At 36.5% G+C, this 21694-nt stretch overlaps 1 protein-coding gene across 1 annotated transcript in view; it reads left to right on the top strand.

Annotated features, from left to right (window-relative positions):
* LOC129266975 (uncharacterized) overlaps window positions 1-21694 on the top strand; it is a 198978-nt gene that overhangs the window by 132876 nt on the left and 44408 nt on the right. Inside the window, exons 97-119 of the mRNA XM_064104168.1 lie at window positions 609-716; window positions 1261-1416; window positions 2131-2271; window positions 3220-3327; window positions 4357-4518; window positions 5517-5672; window positions 6091-6195; window positions 6701-6856; window positions 7238-7375; window positions 8552-8650; window positions 9139-9297; window positions 9699-9839; window positions 10453-10605; window positions 11640-11780; window positions 12272-12370; window positions 13033-13137; window positions 14584-14736; window positions 15996-16136; window positions 17849-17947; window positions 18344-18442; window positions 18864-19001; window positions 19686-19835; window positions 21057-21155. Coding sequence (XP_063960238.1) covers window positions 609-716; window positions 1261-1416; window positions 2131-2271; window positions 3220-3327; window positions 4357-4518; window positions 5517-5672; window positions 6091-6195; window positions 6701-6856; window positions 7238-7375; window positions 8552-8650; window positions 9139-9297; window positions 9699-9839; window positions 10453-10605; window positions 11640-11780; window positions 12272-12370; window positions 13033-13137; window positions 14584-14736; window positions 15996-16136; window positions 17849-17947; window positions 18344-18442; window positions 18864-19001; window positions 19686-19835; window positions 21057-21155 — 3006 coding nt within the window. The remainder of the gene's footprint in view (window positions 1-608; window positions 717-1260; window positions 1417-2130; window positions 2272-3219; window positions 3328-4356; window positions 4519-5516; window positions 5673-6090; window positions 6196-6700; window positions 6857-7237; window positions 7376-8551; window positions 8651-9138; window positions 9298-9698; window positions 9840-10452; window positions 10606-11639; window positions 11781-12271; window positions 12371-13032; window positions 13138-14583; window positions 14737-15995; window positions 16137-17848; window positions 17948-18343; window positions 18443-18863; window positions 19002-19685; window positions 19836-21056; window positions 21156-21694) is intronic.

Genomic DNA, 21694 nt, shown 5'->3' with positions numbered 1-21694 from the left:
AAATTGACCATACCTGGCTTTTTAGGGCCAAAATTACTGTCCCATTTCATGTTTTTTTTTCCAATTGAGAGCCCTCACATCTTCCTTCTTACCAATCATTAGGCCTTGATTTATCAATCAGAATTTGTTATTGAAGTGCAATTTTGTAGGCCTTGTTTTATCAATTATATTGCTACTATTATATTACTACTACTGCTTTGCCATAGTCCTCAATGAATCGTTTGCATTCTCATGTTTTATCAGAATTTGTTATTGAGTTGCAGTTTTGTGAAATGTGAGACCCCAAAACTAAAGATGATTTTATTTGTTGTGACTATTGAACTAAAAATGAAAGTTTTACATTACATAGCCCACTTCAAAGCCATCAATTATATTACTACTACTACTGTTTTGCCATAGTCCTCAAAGAATCGTTTGCATTTTCATGTTTGCATTTACTTTTGCCTTGGTCATTCCACCTACTGTTCCACCTAATTTTTATCCATCAGGTCTTCCTCTCACCTGGCCTGGGCAAGGCCGTCCCTTCTGCTTCACCTTCCACTGTCATTTAGACTAAGCTATTTGAAGTATATTGCTAATATATTGCTAATTTGTAACTTTATCTTTAGGTACAGGTGGGCGACCCTGTGCTATCCCTTGCCTGAATGGAGGAACATGTATGGATGGTAACTGTGTTTGTCCTCAGGAGTTTACTGGACCAGTGTGTGAAAGACAAGGTACACAATTTTTCAATCATGCCTTAATGTTTCCTAAATATAATTCATGTAATTACATACGTATGTATGATTACGGGAAAACTTTCTCAACAAAAACAAAGCAACAATATATATCATGATATGATTTAAGAAATGGATTTAAGGATGGTATCCAATAGCGAGGGCATATCAAAGTCACATACTTGTACTTTGATTCTATGTAAACTTCCAGCTGTGCATTTTTGGAGCAGTACTGTTCATCTTGGTACATCATTTTCCCCACTTGTTTCAAAGTTTAGTAGAAAGATGGGCAAATAATTAAAATCGCAAGGAAATTTCAGCATATCCAGTGCTAAAATATCGTCTCTAAGAACATTTTTATGTTTTTCTTGCGGTAATCACTGAAACCTTCAAAGGGAAATCCTGCTGTAAATGTATCTATGTTAACCCGTTGGACACTGAATGATTTAACTATAATACACATTTTCCATGGACTCAAGCCCACATATATGCATGTGCTCAGTCTCCATAGGTTAATAACACAATTCTTTTTTTCTTTTGTCAGTGACGCCATATGCAATCCGCATCATCCCACCCACGGACACGTCACCCTCCGTTGGCCAAACGATCCGATTCCTGTGTGAGCTTCGACAGGAGGGCCAGTACACCAGCCCCATCTGGAGACTACCTAATGGGCTTCCAGTCAGCCCGAGGGGATATAGTAAGTCAGGCTATGGGATCATCGGGGCCTAGTAGTACAATTGTTTATCATCAGTTGTCAATTTCAAACAATGATTCTAGTAGGCCAGTAGTATATTAAACAACATGGTTATGAATTCTCAAATGTAATTGTCCGTTGCAAGTTCGGCAATGAACGCAATTCTCATTTAAAGGTCCATGGCTATTCATGTTGAAATTCATTGTCTCTGCCTAAGCTTTCCTAGGCTGTGTTAAATAATGTTGTATGTTCTTGAAAGATTTTATTAAATTGATAAAATGATCATAATGCTCAAGAAAAAAATGCAAACAGTGTGAAGAATTCATTCTGGGAGTGTTGGTTGCAAGCCTAATTGGTTGTAATCGTTTTAATGTGTGTTACAATAAAATATTTTTCTAACTTGATTGCTTTTCATCCCTCAAGGATGTGTGTAAATAGCATTTTTTTAAATAAATGAATCTTTTAGAAATAGTATTTCTAAAAACATATCGGATGCTTTAGCTTTTCACCTTTATATTCTGCATGTATATTGATATGCAAAAGGTTAGTTTCACCTTTCTTTCTCCTTACCTTGAGTTTCTTGTTAATCCTCACTCTAGCAATTACCTACCTCAAATTTTTTATCGTCATATTTTTTTTGTCTATTCAGTTCCTACAAACTGGTGATGCATTGTAGTTTCCTGTATTGAATGAATTTAATTTATTGTATATGTGTAGTTGGCAGTCAGCGTATGTACACCCAGAGCACCTCTCCCCATGCAACAACTCTCATCATAGAAGACATCCAAGGCACTGATTCAGGGACATACTCCTGCACAGCTGGTCCTCTCACAACATCCTTCACCATCAGCATAGCAGGTATGTATGTTAAATAATAGTTTTATTTTTTTATTATTATTTGCAAGTAATAACCACTCACATGATTTTTTGAAATGCTTCCCAGTCTGCAGTAGCCAAGTGGCCACATTAAGCTTAAGGTAATATTCACACAAGGGAATATTTACATGCAAATATCAGTTGTGATAACAATTAAGAAAGATGTTCCAATCAGATTCCAACAAGATGGCCGTCCACATGTTTGTATGTGTAGATGAAACGTATGTGCCAAATGGTCTTGATAGAAAATGCATAGCCCCTGAGAAACAAGAAACAAGGCACAGCATCCATGCCAGGTGATGGGACTTTTCCAAGCAATTATATTACACTGTCCCACATTGGTTTATCTTGACATTATTATATTATTTGTTTGGCGTCACCTGTGCCTGGGAGGCAAAAAGCGAACCGAATCACTATGACCCGCAGGTCTCTCCTCGCGATATAACTGATTGGGGGGAGTGCAGGTGGACCACTACACCGGGGTTTCCCTCTACTCTTATACGAATAGTGCAGTGGGTTCTTAACGTGGATTGGTGGTGACTCTCCTCTACATGGGGCCTCCATTTAATGTCCTATCTGAGGGACGGAGTATTTTCCATTGTAACATTGCCTGCATCTATGAAACAGGGGAGAGACGTTTACACATAACGCACTGGCTTCAGTCTTCCGCCCGGGGTGGACTCGAACCCACGATCTTTGGTTCAACGGGCAGACGTGTTACTGACTGAGCCAACAATGCATTGTTAGCAATCCTCTTTGTTCTCACATTTCTTTATTTAGCTAAGATAGGTTTACATGAATTTTCGAGATTCAGATCGAAGACAATATGGTAAAAATCTACCTTGATTTTAAAGAATTTCTCATGAAATGCTTTTTTGCTGTGACTTCTTACTTTATTAAAAAGATATTTCATCAAACTTTGTTTTTCAGTTGAACCCACATGCCCCAGACCTTGTCAAAATGGAGGGACATGTGTGAACGGAGCCTGTGTGTGCTTCCCTGACTATACCGGAGATCAGTGCCAACTGAGAACTGGAAGTAAGCATAATACATTATACAATAATGCACGTATTAAAAGCGTGTGCATGCAGGGCCAAATAATGAACGATGTGCGACAAGAGCCAATTAATATACCGCACCGAGGTCCGCAGGAATGAGTGCGGTATATCCATTTGGCGAGTCGCTTACAGAGTTCATTATTTAGGTCCTCTATGCACAAGAATGCGTGTATTGTTTGTTTTATGCAACCCCCCCCCCTCACCCATGTTACTGAGTTGCCCCAAAAGCTATATTTGATCTAAATTCTAGATAATTCTAGATAATTCCAGAACTCGCACTATCCTGCACTCTGACGTCAGAGTGCAGGATAGTGCATTTGGTATGACGTCAGAGTGCAGGATAGTGCATTTTGGATGCATTAGTTCATTCACTGAATATCATGCGATCCGATTTGGACCAATCAGATTACAGAACATTCATGGGAGTTGTATAATGACCTGTTCAAAACTGTATTCGGTAATTGTAGGCTTTGCACAAGGATGCCTCTGTTCCAGTAGGGAACCAGTTGATACTAGCAACAAGAAATATTAACAAGAATGCTTTTGTAGACCTTTTCTGGAATGACAATTGATAAGTCTGTTTACTGTATGTAGAATACAAATCACTGATAATTTCATTCTAAATAATGTACACTGTATCATGAGTATGTATAAAACAATTAACCAAACTCTTTGGTCTTTTTTTACTCAAAAGGGTTACATTAATATATTATTCGTTGTTATTTTCTGTGATGAAAGCAGTCAAACTTTTGCTCAGAGAGAAATGATCTGATATGAAAAAACATACATACATATATAATATATATATATACGTATATAATTTATAAAATGACTTGATTTGTAACTCTTTGTGCGCTTGGCCATAAACCTCACTGTGATAAATTATTTTCAGGGAGGGAAACAATGGATTGTTTGAGCGTAAAATGTGAAGTTCGCGCGGCACCGAGTGTGCATTTGTGTGAAGTACACATGGAAAGGGTTAATAATTATTTCATTTTTTTTCTTGTAGCTCCACCTGGGCGATACCTCATCACCATCACCCCGTCCATACGACAGATCCCTCGCATAGGTTCAAACTTCAACCTGGCCTGTCAGGTATCCAGTAACAGCCCCTATCTGGATCCGCAGTGGAGAGGAGCCAACGGACAGCTCATTCCATCAGCTTCATTGGGTAATGAACGGGCATGTTTCATGAGAGCATCTTGTCTGGTTTTCACTGACTAAATAGTTGTTAGCCAATCAGATGCAAGGTTTTAAGTAGCTTATAACAAATTTCAGTGAAGATTGCTGATTCACATTATGTTCCCCAGAGATCACAGAGATCATTTGTATACCCATTACCAGAGATCAATTCGTTTATTGCATTATTTTACAAATGAAGCAACTTTGCATGGCTTCATAGAGATATAAGAATTGAAATAGCCTAATAAAACAATTTTGAGGGATGTATTTCAGGTGTTCTGCTAAAAACAGGTTACCCATGCTGCTTTACTGAAGAGGACTTATAGATATCTGATAAATTATGTGTAAGAAGGGAAAGTTTTTGTGTTATTTTGGGCATTTTGATACAACCAGGAACCTGTGTGTCCATACACAAAGGTTGATGTTTATTGTGTTAGTGCTACATAACTTTTTTGAAGCACTTGCCCTGTCGGGCAAGTAAGTTTTTAAATAGTTGGAATATACTTGCCCGAAAATCTATTTCACTTGCCCGAAAAATCTTTGAAAAGAAGAGAAAATATTGTGGTTTTATAAACCAGCGACCATTTTTTCTCTCTTTTGACATGAACTGATGTACCTTGTTTTTGCATTTCTTTTTCCAAAGTGATTTTTTCTTGCCCGCCATGACCAAATTTAGGGTTGATATATCATATCGACCCTAATTTTGGTCATTCTACTGTGAGAATTTTGTTTGCCCAATTCGGGCAAGTAGTTTTGATCTTTACTTCAAAGCACTTGACCGACTCTAACTTTTACTTGCCCCGGGCAATCGGCCAAGTGCTTATGTAGCACCCTGGACTGTTATTTTGTGCAATTCCATACAGTTATCAACCTTTGTGTATATCTGTCTCCCATTCTCTGATTTTTTTAGCAATGCCTTGTGAAAAATCTAATGAAGGAAGAAGGTGGACAGACGTTGACTATTTCTTTTTCTGTTTTGCCTCACAGGTGCAGTTGGGCGTTTATACACTGTCAAGACAAGCCAGAGATCGTCCATCCTCTATTTCAATGACCTGATGAGCTCTGATGCAGGAAGCTACTCTTGTAGTACAGGACCACTTACGGCAACAGCTAATATTACAATTAGTGGCTCTGGCGGCACAGGTATGAAAGGGATTCATGCAATACTCTGTGATTTTTATTGACATCTTTGGTCTGAGCAGTCAGGTGCAAGGATTTCATGAGCTTAGAACCAGTAGGGAAAATTACTGTTTTTTAAAATTACCCTCTACAAGAGATCTGTGAGATACCTAAACTACCATATCCAACCATTGATACATTTCACCCAAAGTACTTTGGAATAAAATACTTTACAATCTATGTCATCTTGTATTCATATTAAAATCATAAAAATTATATGCAATTTTCTAAGTGTCATCTCATGTGACTCATTCCTTTTAGTTCTTTTACACTAATTTGCATGCAAATTTTTTCATAGTGAATTTTAGGTGGTACATGGGACAATGCTTTGATAAATGTGTGTGATATTCATCTTTCATTTCTTTGTTGTTTTATCCCTCAGCTTTAGAGGAACGTTGCTTCCCTCCCTGCGTGAATGGAGCAACCTGCTCTCAAAGCAGATGTGTGTGTTTGCCTGGTTATAGTGGTCAAGCCTGTGAGAATATAGGTAATGACAATTCTTTGGTATCAGAAGGATTCAATATTACTTTCTTCACATATTTTGGCAGTGCAGAGTCACTTTCGGACATGGCACAACTTAGCTCAACAACTCATTTTCTATTTTGAAGTTATCGCAAATTAATCTGTCCAGCTTTGCATGGAGAAATTGATGACATTGTTTAATATGACCCATGATGTAATAATGACATCATTATGACGTCATATGAAATGAATGTAATCATTATCCAGAGCAGATGCTTCAAATGTGAATTAAACGCTCTTTGCCAAAAGCGTGCATTTATACTAGGGCTTTTCTCAGTGCATGTGATGAAGTACATGTAAGACCTCTAATTATATACACACAATCTACATTGTCTTGGTTTTGTGCCATGGTACAATCGAAACCACTTTTGTGAATGTTTTTTTTATAGATTGCGTTAATATTAATTTACATCATAAAGGGATGACGTAAGGAATTTCCTCAACACACATTATTTTCATCTCCCATGTAGAAACCATCCATGTCTTGCCTGACATACCAACACCCGACACTGAGCCCAGGATAGGTGATCCTCTCAGACTCCTTTGTCAGGCTCCTATTGGAAGTACGTACGGAAACCCTATCTGGTTGGATTCAAACCGCCAGGCCGTACCAGGAAGAGTCTTAGGTAAGTCAGGCCTGTTGATTCTTTTTGCTTGTTTTTTTTAATGTGAGCTGGTGCGTAATGTGGCTTTAAGCCTCTAACCTAAGTCTGCAACCACAGCTGTTTGGTTGTTCACATAGTGTATTATGCAGAGTGTGAAGTATTCTTGAATAAATTCCTTAAAAAGTGGTTTTCGTTGTTCACAGGTAATGAGAGAGTTTACATGGACTACCCCACGCCAGGAGCTACCTCACTGAACTTTGAAGAATTGAATCTAAAATTTTCCTTTGTTTTCATTCAAATGTTAGTTGAAGTCTCTAGAGAAAAGCCCTCCTCAGGTTAAAATTAATATGTGTTCTTGCATCGATTCCTTAGAAAGGGGTATTTTATTTTAATTGTTCCCAGGTAATGAGAGAGTGTATGTGGACTACCCTACACCAGGGGCTACCCGACTGAACTTTGAAGCATTGAGCCTCCAGGATGCAGGAAGCTACACCTGTCAAACAGGGCCTCTCACGACCATCTATGAGATTGATATTCAAGGTATGAGAAAAGAAATGAGATAAAAAATAAGAATGAGAATAGAAATAGCAATTTTTTACCAGCACGTGCCCAACTTATCATCATTTGAATGTTGTTGGATTGTAAAGGAAATTGATGTACAAGATGAAATGATGTGGAATTATACACTCCTATCGACTTCTTTCTACATTCCTCAATTATTCACGGCCATCCTTCAAATGACATCAATTGTCATTTGATGTCCGTGCATGTACATTATAGTAGGCAATATAAGGCTATAATAATGACCCTATTATGTTGCTCATCTGTAGATTTTTAAACCTTCTTTTCCAGTAAAACCCGTTTTGTTACAGTAAAGAAGCCAGCGTAGTTCATTTCCTGATGGATAACTTTCAATTCTTTCATATGTCCCACATTTTCAAACAAATAAGTGTCTGTGATTATGAAAGTGTATGTTGATGATCAGTGTGAATTTGATACTATGACTCCAAAGTGGCATGTATCATGGATTGTTTTTGCCACCTGGGGGCATATCATCAACATTTGTGACCTGCCACCCCAAAACCAACAACAAGTCCACCAAAAATGAATACTGAGATTTTTCATTGAGCTTGAAAATTCATTTCCTAAGATTTAAAATGATATATGATATGGTAAAATTTACCAACAATAACCATTACAGGTACTTGATTGAATGCAGATGAAATTCAGCAAGAGCTTAAAAAAATAAGAAAAAAACTAGGTTTGCAGTTTTGGGTTCACTCAGGCATGATATGTGCATACTGTGTAAGCTCAGTAAAACTTCCAAGCAGTCCAAAAAAAAGTAGTGTCCAAAAACCTCTTGTATGTTTTCTTTTATTCAACCTCAAATTTTCACAATTATTATGAAGAAGAAGAATTTCTTTTTCAGATAAGCTATTTTTTTAGTTTTGGATTTTGGAGACTAAATTACTATTTTCGCTATTGACAGAGAACCTTACCTGGCGACTTATTGGTGGTTTTGGGGTGGTAGGTCACATTTGTTATCCAAGAAGTTGTCTGTCTGATAAGTTACCTTGATCTTGATTGGCTAAGAAGTACATTTCCTATATGAACAGTTTCACAAAAACATACTTGGTCAGATGAATAATCTGAAAAGTCCTTTCATGAAAGACTCCCCTGGATCTGATTGTTCTATATTTCACCCTTCCCTTTCAGGTAATGAATGTGTGGAACCTTGTCTGAATGGAGGAACATGTACATCTGGAAGGTGCCTCTGTCCCAATGGCTACAGAGGGCCACAGTGCAGAATTCATGGTAAATAAGTGTAACTTATAGTATTTATTATGGTAAATAGTTTTCATCCATGTGTTATGCGCCTCGGAATAGTTTACTAGATAATAAATGCTGTGTTTATTATTATTATTATGTTGATATGTGAAAAAGGATTTTAAAAATCATAGATGTGAGTAATAGTTTAATTAGGAATTAAGATTAAGATTAGACACAGTACTTAAGACTAGTGTTTTCCAAACTATGTGTGTCAAATATCACAACTGGTTTATAAAATACTGAAGAATGGAAATTTACCCATTTTTGTGTGAATGGTGAGAACAATGTGGACTGAAGTGCATTTAAAAGACTGTCCACATTAGAATATCTGTCCAAACCTGTAGGTGTAATTAGTATATTGTGTATTTACACTATGCTGCAGGTCTACACATCACATATTTATTTATTATATTTATGTTCATTGGTTTACTAAAATGTCTGATATAAATCTTCTCTGATTTGTTGAAATACAGATGCCAATGCCTATGTGATCCGAGTCATACCTGTGGACCATACCATTCCTGTAGTGGGGGAGCAGCTGAGAGTCATTTGTGAGGTGTCTGCTGAAAGCCCGTATGGTGCTCCAAAATGGATTGATCCGCAAGGCGATGAAGTCATGAGTTTTGCTCCAGGTAGGGGGGATCTAGCATGCCACCATATTTATTAGTTACAGGGATTATTTTCTTTGTAAACTAAAATATGTTTTTCACAAATAAACAAGAATTAAAACACAACAACAACATATGATTATCAGCCCTGTAATAAAATGAATACTGGAGATTTTCAGGGTATTCAGGCAATGTATATACTTACCCTCTGATTTTTTAAAATAGATAGTTGGTGTGCTGTTTTTCAAAGATAACCGAATCATAACCACCGTCCAAAAACGGTGCTTTTCAAACTCTCTTATTGCATATATACTGATAATGTTTCCACCACATGTTTAAAATTAAAGTAAGGAAACCCAAACTAAGTAAACTTATAAAGCCTCTTAATTGCATAAATACTGATAAGATTTTCACTACATTTTCAGGTCCTTTGGGCAATTTGTATACTGAAACACCTACTTCGCTGTCAAGAGAACTGGTATTCACCAGTCTGACGGAGTCTGATGGAGGCGTGTATTCGTGTGTAGCTGGTCCATTGATGTTCAACCATACAGTCATTGTACATGGTAAGCCAGAATGCAATTGTACAGGATAAATAACTACTTGCTGAATTCCTCTTTATTGTTCACCCAATTTTTTTTTCCATTCCTTCATGGTAAAATTTTATTTCATCAATAATTAATCAGTTATCCTTTCTTCCAAATTTATTTTCCACCTTTTTCTAACAGCACCTATAATTATTTTGATCAACTTGAAAGATATAGCAATTGATAGGGGTATCATGTAGGTACATTATACAAAGAATTCTGCCATGGAACTGTATTTTCTACATTAAAAACTAACTATGGCAATGCCGTTAGGCATGAACTTCCAATCAAATACATTTCTAGGACCTACCTGAAATTTGTCGCTGTTCTCTAGTTCATATGAAAAGAATGTAATGCTCTCAAATTATTATGGCTGGAGTAGAATATGGAATAAAGAAAGAATGGACTCAAATAATGGGGGGATGAGGGAGGGATATATTAAATTGTGATTGCTTTATAGAATTGACCAGAATCAAATAGTATAATAATTAAAATTCTCCACCCACGCTGCCATGAAGTTAGAAAATTGTCATTCCTACATACATTTTCTTCATTACATAATATTTCAAGTTAATCATTCCTTTGTTCCTAGGACCAAATATGATTGACATCGAAGAACCTGAGAGTCCAGTCTACAACATCGGTACCAATGTCTCCTTCGTCTGTCAGATTGCTGAGAACAGTCAGTACAGGAATCCTACCTGGATAAACCCAAGAGGCGACACTGTACAGCCGTTGGATGAAGGTCAGTAATTTTCTATTTCTTAATGCATTGCAAACTTTTTCTGTTTCTGTTTCTGTTTCTGTTGAAGGTAACTCCCGTAGGAACTCGGCAGGACAGCGTTTCGCTGGTAAACGCCAAGCTGGTGTATAACCAATTACCTTGGAAACATTTTACCTCTAGGTTAATCAGTCATAGTGGCTGACCTTATGGACGATATATATTACTCTCGGGCCTTATTATCAAAGTGGAGACAATGGCAGAGTAGGGATTCGAACTCACAACCTTGCGATTATGAGTCCAATGCTCTAACCACTGGACCACACGACTCTTGCTCCCTATATTGGGAGATTTTAAGTTCAGTGTTGGGAACACAATTCTGATTGCCATCCCTAGCTTCATTACGTATGAAATTTTTCAAGTGATCAAAATTATATTATACCTAGTGAAATATTTTCCAGTATCAGCTTTATTAATGTGCAGATGACACAACAATAACAGCAGGGGGTAAACACCAAATTTGAAATAACCCCCTGACCGACTATACCTGGAGCCCGTAACACAAAGCTTAATGATTGTAGAGACGTTTTTCTACGATTAATTCCACTGACTACAATGTACAATCAATCGTAAATATCAAGTGTACGATCAATCGCTATGCCTTGTGTTACGGAGCCCTGGTAACATCATCATAAAACAGGAATAATGCAATTACGAACAATTTTGATGCATTTATAATGACAGTAATGTTTATAGTGGTGAAAATATCAATGTTTATGTAAACAGCACATAGCTAATGATATGCATAACCTTTTTCCATTATTAGAATAAGGGTCCATTGCATTTTTAAAAACATTTTAATACTTATTTTGTGTCCATATCATTTGTGGTTTCTGTAGCAAATTCAATGAAACCATTTCATAAGTCCATTTTATTTAATGATACAAATAAGCCTCCAAGGCAAAGAATGTATATTGGTCGATGAGAAATAGCGGCAGCCAAAAATCTAGGTTGCCTAGTATCATACTTTAAAGTTATATCTTTCTTCTACTTGTTAGGAGGCATTGCCCATCTTCACACCGTACAGACCTCAGCGGCTTCGTCAACATTAAACCTTGTGGGCGTGTCCCCTCTAGATGCAGGGACGTACAAGTGTGTCGTTGGAGACTTCCAATCGTCAGTCAATGTCATCGTCAATAGTGAGTATCACAAGCATGTCATGTTAGGCAAGTTTATCAAAAGCTTGTGCCGAGTTTTTAGCAGGACTCCTGCTATTAGGATGCTATGCATCTTTTGATTACAGCTTTCCTGCAGTTCCCATTATTTTGTCTAAGGTTACTGATAATTTGTCATGAAATGCTGTTTGCAGGATTTCTTTGAGAAAGGCCCTGCTCTGATTTTTTGACGAGGTGCCATACAGAATATGTATAAAGATGGTAATAATAGTATTTCATTTTTAAGACCAATTCACAGCATCAGCTGAATTGTGTACATCTATAGATAAATAAAAATATGAAAGCATAAATACAGCAAATACCGGGGAGATATATTGCTTTTCTTATTTTTTACCAACTCACTGAGAAGTATTGTAATATAAATACATGCAATGCATGCATGATATACCCATATTATTCCATTGATAATATTTTTGTGAAGTTTCAGACATGGTTTTCTTTATCTTTCACCATAGTTGAGGAATGTGAACCCCCTTGTCTGAATGGAGGAGAATGCATCAATCAAGAATGCGTTTGTCAGTTCCCTTTCACTGGACCAATGTGTGGACAGCTGGGTAAGTTTCAAAACCATATGTTCAAACGTGAGTGTATGTGTAAGTTTACTTATAAGTATTTTTAAACCATTTGTTATAAAGTTTCTGGCATCTGTACCACCATGCAAGCCTTCAAATATCTCATTCTTAAAAAGGCAGTATTCTGAAATAGTTGTATTCTTATGTAAAATTCATATCAGTTTTTCACTTTCTATTATTAGTACTTTGAAGTAGTGTGTCCCAAACAGTTAATTTTTTTCGTATTAGTATCATTATTTATAATAAAGTATAAGTATGAATTTAACTACATTGATTTATTGTCCATATATAGCTGCAAATTCTGAAAATTTGTTTTAGAAAATATGCAGCACAGATATTTAATAGGTTGCATAACTATATTTTTTTAGTGTCCCTGTATTTTTCATTTTGATATGAATTGTTTCCTAATGTGGCGTGCACCTGTAATCCAAGCTGTGGGGAAGTTACAAATTGATGCAGAGGTTCGAGGTTCGAGCCCTGGTCATGTCTTTCGGATGGTGACGTTAAAGGTCGGTCCCAGACGTAAATAATCATATCTGATTGATACACGTCTGACAAAACTCAAATACATACACACCTATTTGTGAATTGATAGGTTGACAAGTACTTATGATTTTTATGATTCACTTTTTTTTTCTCTGTAGCATCGATGAGGAGATGCCTGAGACCATGTTTGAATGGAGCGGAGTGTGTAGATGGTGTGTGTAACTGTCAATATGGATTCACTGGTCCACAGTGTAACCAGACAGGTAAATTAGATTGTATATGAGTTGAATTGAGTTCAGTCCTCGTGGATTCGTAGTATTTCAAATATCGATAATTTCAAAACTGCTCTAAAAACCCATTTGTTTAAAATTGCCTTCCAGTAGTTTCCTTTCATTGTCATGACTGTGCTTCTCTTATCTTTGTCCCTTCCTGCTCCATGTAATTGTTCTCTTATTTCCTTTTCGCAGCGCCTTGAGCACATTATCAATGTGGATTTGGCGCTTTAGAAATACTCTATATTATTATTATTATAAAGTTGAATCAATCGCTAGATACCAATGACCAATCAAGATCATCGTTGCATGCGCACTCTGTTTAAAAATCTGACCGGGAGCCAATCAGTGCAGCTCTTTCATATTTGCAATTCATCGCACACCTTTGTGTTACGGAGCCCAGGTGAATTCGAATTAAGGATAAATTACTAGTATACCAAATCTGAACCAATTTATACAGTTATACCATCTTGATTATAGTTGAAGTCTCCTGGGGCCCATAACACAAAGATTAGCGATCAATCGCTAAATGAACCGACCAATCAATGTCAATGTGACACGCGCATTAGGTTTAAAATACTGACCAGGGACCAATCAGTGTGGTTCTTTCATATTTGCAATTTATCGCAAACCTTTGTGTTACGGAGCCCTGGTGAATTCGAATTAAGGATAATTCACTAGTATACCAAATCTGAACCAATTTATACTGAGTGATACCATCTTGATTATAGTTGAAGTCTCCTGGGGCCCTTAACACAAAGATTAGCGATCAATCGCTAAATGAACCAACCAATCAATGTCAATGTGACACGCGCATTAGGTTTAAAATACTGACCAGGGACCAATCAGTGCAGCTCTTTCATATTTGTAATTCATCGCAAATCTTTGTGTTACAGAGCCCAGGTGAATTCGATTTCAGGCTAAATTCCTTGTATACCAATCTGAACCAATTTATACTGAGTTATACCATCTTGATTATAGTTGAAGTCTCCTGAATAGAATTGAAATTTAATTCATATGTATTTAAGGAACAGAGCTCCGCAGGAGCCAATTTGCATTGGATTGAAATGCATGGAGTGTATAATAAATTCAAATGAGTAGAAATGAAAAATGCAGTAATGGCTATGCAGTGTGTGTAAAAGCTGTTGTGCTGAAGCCAGAGTAATTATGCTGCTTTACTGTAGAGCAAAGTGCAATAATCATTATTGCTATGATCTTCTTGTAGATGCAGGTATTGAAGAAGCAAGTGGAGGAGAGGATTAGGAGAACTGGGTTGAGAGTGTATGGTTGGGGGGATGGGATCGGGCATGGTAGACAAAGGGAACAAGAGTAACTGTTGTAAGTGTGGGGTAGATCTACATATAGTCTCCTAACATTCACATGAATGAAACTTCTTTTGAACATTCACTTTAATACTATTGTATGATATTCTTGTAGATGAAGGCATTGTTCGGGTGAGGATCCCAGATCAGGATAATCCAATCCTCGGTGCCGATGTGAGCTACATCTGTGAGGTACCTCAGGATAATCCCTATGGATCACCAATCTGGATTAACCCAGAGGGACAGCAAATCCAACCCATGGGATTAGGTAAGTTGTCTTGCAATATTGCGGTTCTTCTGCCTGTGTAAATCTTTTGATCCCTTGAAAGAGCGTCGTGGCCAAGTGGGTTAGTCTCTGGACATTGAAACAGAGTCGTGGGTTCAAATCCCAGCAATGGAGTAATTTCCTTCAGCAAGAAATTTATCCACAGTGTGCTGCACTCGACCCAGGTGAGGTAAATGTGTACCGGCAGGAGTAATTCCTCAAAAAGCTGTGTGCACCTGAATAAGGTAGCCTAGCTAAGCCGGGTAATAATAATAGCAGGGCCCGCTGGGAGAACATTTTTCGGAATTGAAGTGGCTACCCTGGGTAAATATACCGGTATTATTATTATTAATTTGTGTTTAATGAAATCTTTATTGTCTCTAGGAAACAAGTTCATATTTTAATTATGCAAATGCACATCCCAAGTTCTCTTTATTTACATGGACATTTGTGGGGAGTAGTTTGACATCATTCTTTTTAGCACTATACCAGCAACATGTTCATGTGGTAGAATATATTATAAATAAATGTTTCATAAAGTTTCTAGGCATCATGCTAGTTTTTATAGGCATATAGCCAGCAATATATTTTTTTACTCATTGACTAGGACTCGCCATCGGTTGATCCCTCAATTGCTTAGCAATGAATATTTAACCCTACTTTTATTAGAAGACAGCATAAATCTTCACTTTGTCCTCCCAAAGGGGATTTTTTTTAATTTATTGTATTTAATTAATTAATTAATTTATTTTCCACTCGTGGGCTGGATGGCCCTCTTCAGCCACAGGCTGTTCTTCTGAGCGGTCCAGTGGACACGTTTAAAAAATGCAAAATACAATATACAAACAAATACATATATAAAAGAAGACATAAGTCAATCCTATACACGGTAAGGTCCGACTACAAATTACAATTTATACAAATATAAAAAGAAAGAAAAAAAAGTGGGATGGGGGATGGTGGGTAGCATGCAGTAAGGGGTAATTATAATAGGTGTTGAGCTAATGTGGTGCGAAGCTTTATCTTAAAGGTAGTAAGAGAAGTTTCAGGAGGGTTGTACGATATCAACTTGTTCCATTGCTTTCCGCCTTGAAACAAGAAACGTCTTATGCCATATTCAGTATTCAAAGGAGATAAAGGCAATAAAAAAGTGATGCTTTATCAAAGCGGACCAGTGCATTTACCTTTGTCTTGAATCTGGGTTGACAGTTGGCAGACCCCAGTTTCACCCGCAATTGCATCTTCTTCTCTTTGAACTTCAGGTGGTAATGTTCACATGAAGACTGAGCAGATATCCCAGTATGCAACACGTCTCTTCATCATGGACATCCAGTTAGAGGACGAAGGGCAGTACATCTGTGTTGTAGGGCCTCTTAGAAGACTCTTCAACATCATCGTAGATGGTAAGATTCTTCACATTAAAAAAAATAAAATCCGGTACTGGTAACAACAGTAACATCAGTGAGATCAAACAATCTTCATTCTTATTGACATTTAAAATGAAATCAAAAATCAAATTCTAGCTAAATATTAGTCGGAAGAAAGGCAACTTTTTGTTATGTAAGGGGGGGAGGTAGTTAAGGATTTCTCTTGGGCAAGTTACATTATAATTATGCTTTCTTTGTATGTCATTTATGTATATGTATTCCGCAGTCGTATTGCGTATCGAACTGGGATAACCCCTTTCAAGCTCCTTGCAGCTTTTTCCCCCATATTTCTCTTACAACATAAGTTTTATAATTTCAAATTCATATACCTATTTACTATATTATTGATTCAATTATTATGTTTTTATTGTTTGAATGTATGTATTTTGTATTGTTTTTATCATGAGAAATAAAATCAATCAATCAATCAACAGAAAATAGAATGTAAATAGAATTAAACAAAAATGACACATAATTATTAAAAAAAACTATAAATAAATTATATTGGCAAACGATTTTTCAGGAAAATGTATAATATGATAAGAGAGTAATGAGCAAATGAAGATCAGAAAAACTACTGAAACATGCCTGTCCTTTTACAGTTCGGTCCCACAGGTGGTTTCCTGTGTTAGATACACCAGGAAAAGCACATGGTAATGAAATGAATGTCAATTCAAGCAAGCCTTAATTATTTTAATTAAAAAATTATTGTTCTAAATAAGCATTTTGGTGTATGATAAACACTTAAGATAAATGCCAGTTGTGGTAACGATCTCAAAATGACTTTTTACAGAATCCAATATAATGACCACCCAAGTGTCTGTTTGTATGAATAAAAAATATGTGACAAAGGATTCTGGAATAAATTGTGTAATTGTTGAGAAAACAGCAAAATGAGCGCGGATTCAGGCACTTCCGTCGGGTCTTTATTCCAGCAATAATAATATACACTGTCCCATGTGTGCCTATCTGTGTTGGCGATCTTCAGTGTGGGCGATCTTCAGTGTGATCGTTTTCAGCTTAGATTTTATGATTTCACAAAGTTCAGTTTATGTAACTGTACCAGATCTAGATCCACGATGATATAGTAATACTTAATCTTGGTTTTACAGACTTTCCTATGAAATCAGTGTTTTTACTGCAACTACTTTCATTTAGCTTTAAGGATCGCTTCCAACCATTTCCTATTGAAATTTGGTTTCTATACTAGAACTTATACTTAGTTTTAATCTGCTATTTCTCAAATAGGCTCAAATATTTTTTTGTGTTTGCTTAGATTTAAAACACACCCGTCCATTGATGATGTTGATCATTGTGTGAAAAACCGAGCTAAGGGTAGCAATGTGTCTTGTCACTCTTGGTGAACTAGAAGTGCAATTTCTCTGTGCTGTAATACCTGGTAGAAGTCTGTTCGGCATCGGTGATGTTAAGATTCTGACAAATGCTCTACATTTGCTTCTCTATTCCGCACAGGTGGGTTTTGTCATTCCAATAGGCTTGCACAGAGATAACCCTGTTCAAGGAGCCAACTAAAGGACTACTTGATAGATTGACTTCAAATTTAGTCCAAGTGTGCATATATGAGTGATGATGGTCTTATTAGTTTTTTTTTTGGGGGGTACCAAAGTCAAAGATCAAAGGTCACAGGGGTCATTGTAGCCATTTAATTTTTTTTCTTCATTTTTCAGAGGTCGCATGTATCCCACAGTGTCTCAATGGAGGAACCTGCCTCATGGGCAAGTGTTATTGTCGAGATGGCTTCACAGGACCAGCTTGTCTACAGAGAAGTAAGATTTTTATAAATAATTCTTTTTTAGTGATGAGACGAGAGCTTACAAAACAGCAGATCCTATATGGCATGCATAGTCCAAAACAATATGGTGTTTTACGTGAAAAGTGTTTCTTTTCCATGTGTTAGTCATTATTAGTCAATGCTCTTCAAGTAGCATTCAAAGATATCCTTTTGTAGCATCCCAGACATTCCTTTTTGTTTTGTAGGATGTTAGTGACAAGATTTCTTCAAACAATATTCTATCAAAATCATTTCATTACAAGCATTCCAAGAATCCCTTTTTGTACGGTAGGATATTAGTGTCAATATCTTTTCAAACAATCTCCCATTACAATCGTATTTTGTCCAATGCATATTTCTCCATTTCTTTTATCGTTTCTTTTTTATATAGTTCTCATTTGTGACCCACCCTGTTTGAATGGTGGAATGTGCCTTGCTGGAGCCTGTAACTGCCCTGACGGATATGGAGGAGAAGCCTGTGAAATGCCAGGTTAGAAACAATAATGCTGAAATTGAAAAATGTCTATACCTTGTTACTAAAACTTGTATCTTTCCAACTCAGCCAGCCGTCTCTCATCTACTCAAGCCTCTCTCACCTCTCCAAGTCAAACCAGCTTTCTGCTCAAGCCTCTCTTCCTGCCTTGTACTCAAGTATTTTTACTCTGTCTGGTTTACCGTGATTACACCAATTTCGGAAGATACTCTACTTTGTAACCTCATCTTTCCTGCCTCTCCATTTCACTCCTAGTCCTATCCACTATTCTTAGTCCTTTCTAGGACTCACCACATGGTGTACCATAAACCACATTCATAATTGTCAATACCACCTTGCACACCTTCAAACATCAAGACTCTGACTTTTGACACGTAGCGTAATTTTCAAATTATATATATATTTTTTCATTCATAAGGTGTGGATCTTACGATCGATGGCCCAGAGAATGTCATCATCATGGCGGGGGATGACCTCCGTCTTGTGTGTGAGGTCAATGACGATACCTACGGTAGTCCTATGTGGTTGGATACTCAGGGAGACAAGGTTTCTGAAGGTAGGTCTCTAGGAAGTTTCATTGGTTACACTGTTTGTGGTTTTGGTCTTGATGAATGAATGAATATTTTGCAGGAGGGGGGGAAAAAGGGAGGGAGAGAGAGAGTGAAAGAAATTCTGTTTCTGTTTCTGTTTATGGTAACTCCCGCATGAACTCTGCAGGACAGCATTTTGCTGGTAAACGCCAAGCTGGTATTTCTAGGTTAATCAGTCATATCGGCTGACCTTGTAGACGACAGATATTACTCTCGGGCCTTTTTATCAAAGTGGAGACAATGGTAGAGTGGGGTTTCGAACTCACAACCTTGCGATTATGAGTCCAATGCTCTAACCACTGGACCACACGACCTGTATTAAGATGGAGTGATGATTATTTTATGCAAATAAGGTGCATGCAAATGTATGTGAGAAAATAATGAAAATGGACAGATAGAAATTGCTGATAGAAATGTTACATGTATGTCCTCTGTTGGACTTGGAGGGAGGGAGTAATATTGGAATATATAACGGAAATGACTGTGTGAAATATGTTTTGTTGTTTATAAAATTAAACCAACTTGTAAGACAAAACAACAAGAGGGAATGAAGTATGAAAATAGAGGGAAAAAGAGAAATGGGGGAAAAAATTAAAGTTTCTGTTTCTGCTGTTTTTATCAATGGTTCTGTAATTTATTTGTATCTGTAGGTACTCTTGATGAAGCCATTGGCACCTACCACCACACACACCTAAAGACAGAACTCGTCATGTTCAATGCTCAGGCCTTTAACTCTGGAGATTATTCCTGCATGGTTGGTCCTTTCACAGAAACTAGAACAGTGCTGGTTGCAGGAGAAGGTAAGTTTTGTGATTGACTGCTGGTAATGACCATAATATGTATCATTATGGTGAATAATCTCTGCATTAATGGACGTGAGGCACCATGTTTAGAACTGTTTCAGTCCCTCCTTAAAACTCACCTCTTCGAATAATTTAGCTTTCCTTATATTTTGCTTCCATTGTGTTCTCTATGATATTATACCCCTCAGTTAATTTGCATTATCATATCGTGTTCAGATTGTTTAAAGTCGGATTGTGTTCTTAGTTATTAGGATTATTTGAATTTACATACATGATTATTGACCCGTTGTATTTAAGTTGTATATTCGCCGATTATCTTTGTATTTGTATGTATAATTCATTTTTCGTAATGGTGTTCTCACTTTCAGTTTCTTTGTTGTTCTTTTACTGAGATATCTTGTACTTTTATTCTTTTTCCCTTCTTTCTTAGCGCTTTGAAACTTTCTTATAAAGCGCTTTATAAATTTTGTATATCATTATCATTATTATTCATAATGATATTGATAATAATAATGATAATAGTAATAATAATGAAAATCATGATAATTGTATTAATAATAATGATTATAATTATAATGATATTAATAGTAACGATAATGATGAATATGATAATAATATTAATAGTTATAATGATTACAAAAATTATTATGATAATAATTGTAACAATAATGATGAAAATGAAAATTATGATGATTATAATAATAAATGATACTGATTTTGATGATAATAATGGTAATAATGATAATGAAGATGATAATAATAATAACTGAAAATAATAAAAACAATGGTGACACTAAGTACAGTAACAATAATGATAATAATTTAACACCCCTTGTACTTTGCAATTTCAGTCTTACAAAGAGTTGTCTCTATATTCAGTTTGTTATTAAGATGTTTATATTCTGTGGTATTATGGCTTGAGTAGTTTTTGAAGAGAAACAGGGGTTTGATGTACAAAAGGTTGATTATTGTATGCAGTTGCCTCAGGAGAAGGTTTCATTAATTAGCATTGTCTCTTCTACTGGTTAGTACTAAAGTAGAGTCATCAATACCTGCAATATAGTATCTTTTTAGAAAACGTGCACTGTAAAACATGCACAATTCAGCCTGTGGGCTGGTATGCAGCGTTATTCTTTTTAATAGAACCATTATTGAATTGGATTGAATTGATGTTATTTTACTCTTTGTCACTTTTGCCTCTTTTAATGTTTCTCTCAGAACCTGACTGTATTCCAGTGTGCAGGAATGGTGGGGACTGTGTGAATGGGGTCTGCCAGTGTACATCAGACTGGCTTGGTACTGAATGTAAAGTACCTGGTAAGTAGTGGGAGAGTTCACACTACTGTAATATTCACACTACTGTAATATTTTGGTACAAAATATATCATTGTAGGGTAGTTATAATTCCATTAGCATGTCTAGTGGCACTTGAAGTTAAAGATGATGAAAATGAAAATAAAACTTATTATGATAATGTAGTACCGAGGTTGGCCAAGTAACAAAACACTTATAAGAACAAATCTATTCTTTGTACATGAAAGCCAATGGCCCGTATTCTGATAGCAGGTTTAACTTAAACTCAGGTTTAAAGTTGTGGTTTAAGTATGGGAAGCCAAAAGTGTCAAAATTTTTATTAAGTTGTATGTTTCTTATGTTTACTGTGCTCTTTCCTGATTCATCGATGGTGAAGACAATCATCTATTTATACTTCCTGGACAATTATGAATGATTTGAGAGCCAAATGAGCTGAAGTATGATATCTCTACGGTTAGTGATTTATGTAACAATTGGCTATCCATACTTAGACCACAACTTTAAACCTGAGTTTAGGTTAAACCTGCTATCAGAATACGGGC

This window comes from Lytechinus pictus, chromosome 8 (genome assembly GCF_037042905.1).
Source record: "Lytechinus pictus isolate F3 Inbred chromosome 8, Lp3.0, whole genome shotgun sequence".
Classification (NCBI taxonomy): Eukaryota; Metazoa; Echinodermata; class Echinoidea; order Temnopleuroida; family Toxopneustidae; genus Lytechinus; species Lytechinus pictus.
The sequence above is the reverse complement of the archived record's forward strand: the minus strand, read 5'-3'. Positions and strand labels throughout refer to the sequence as shown.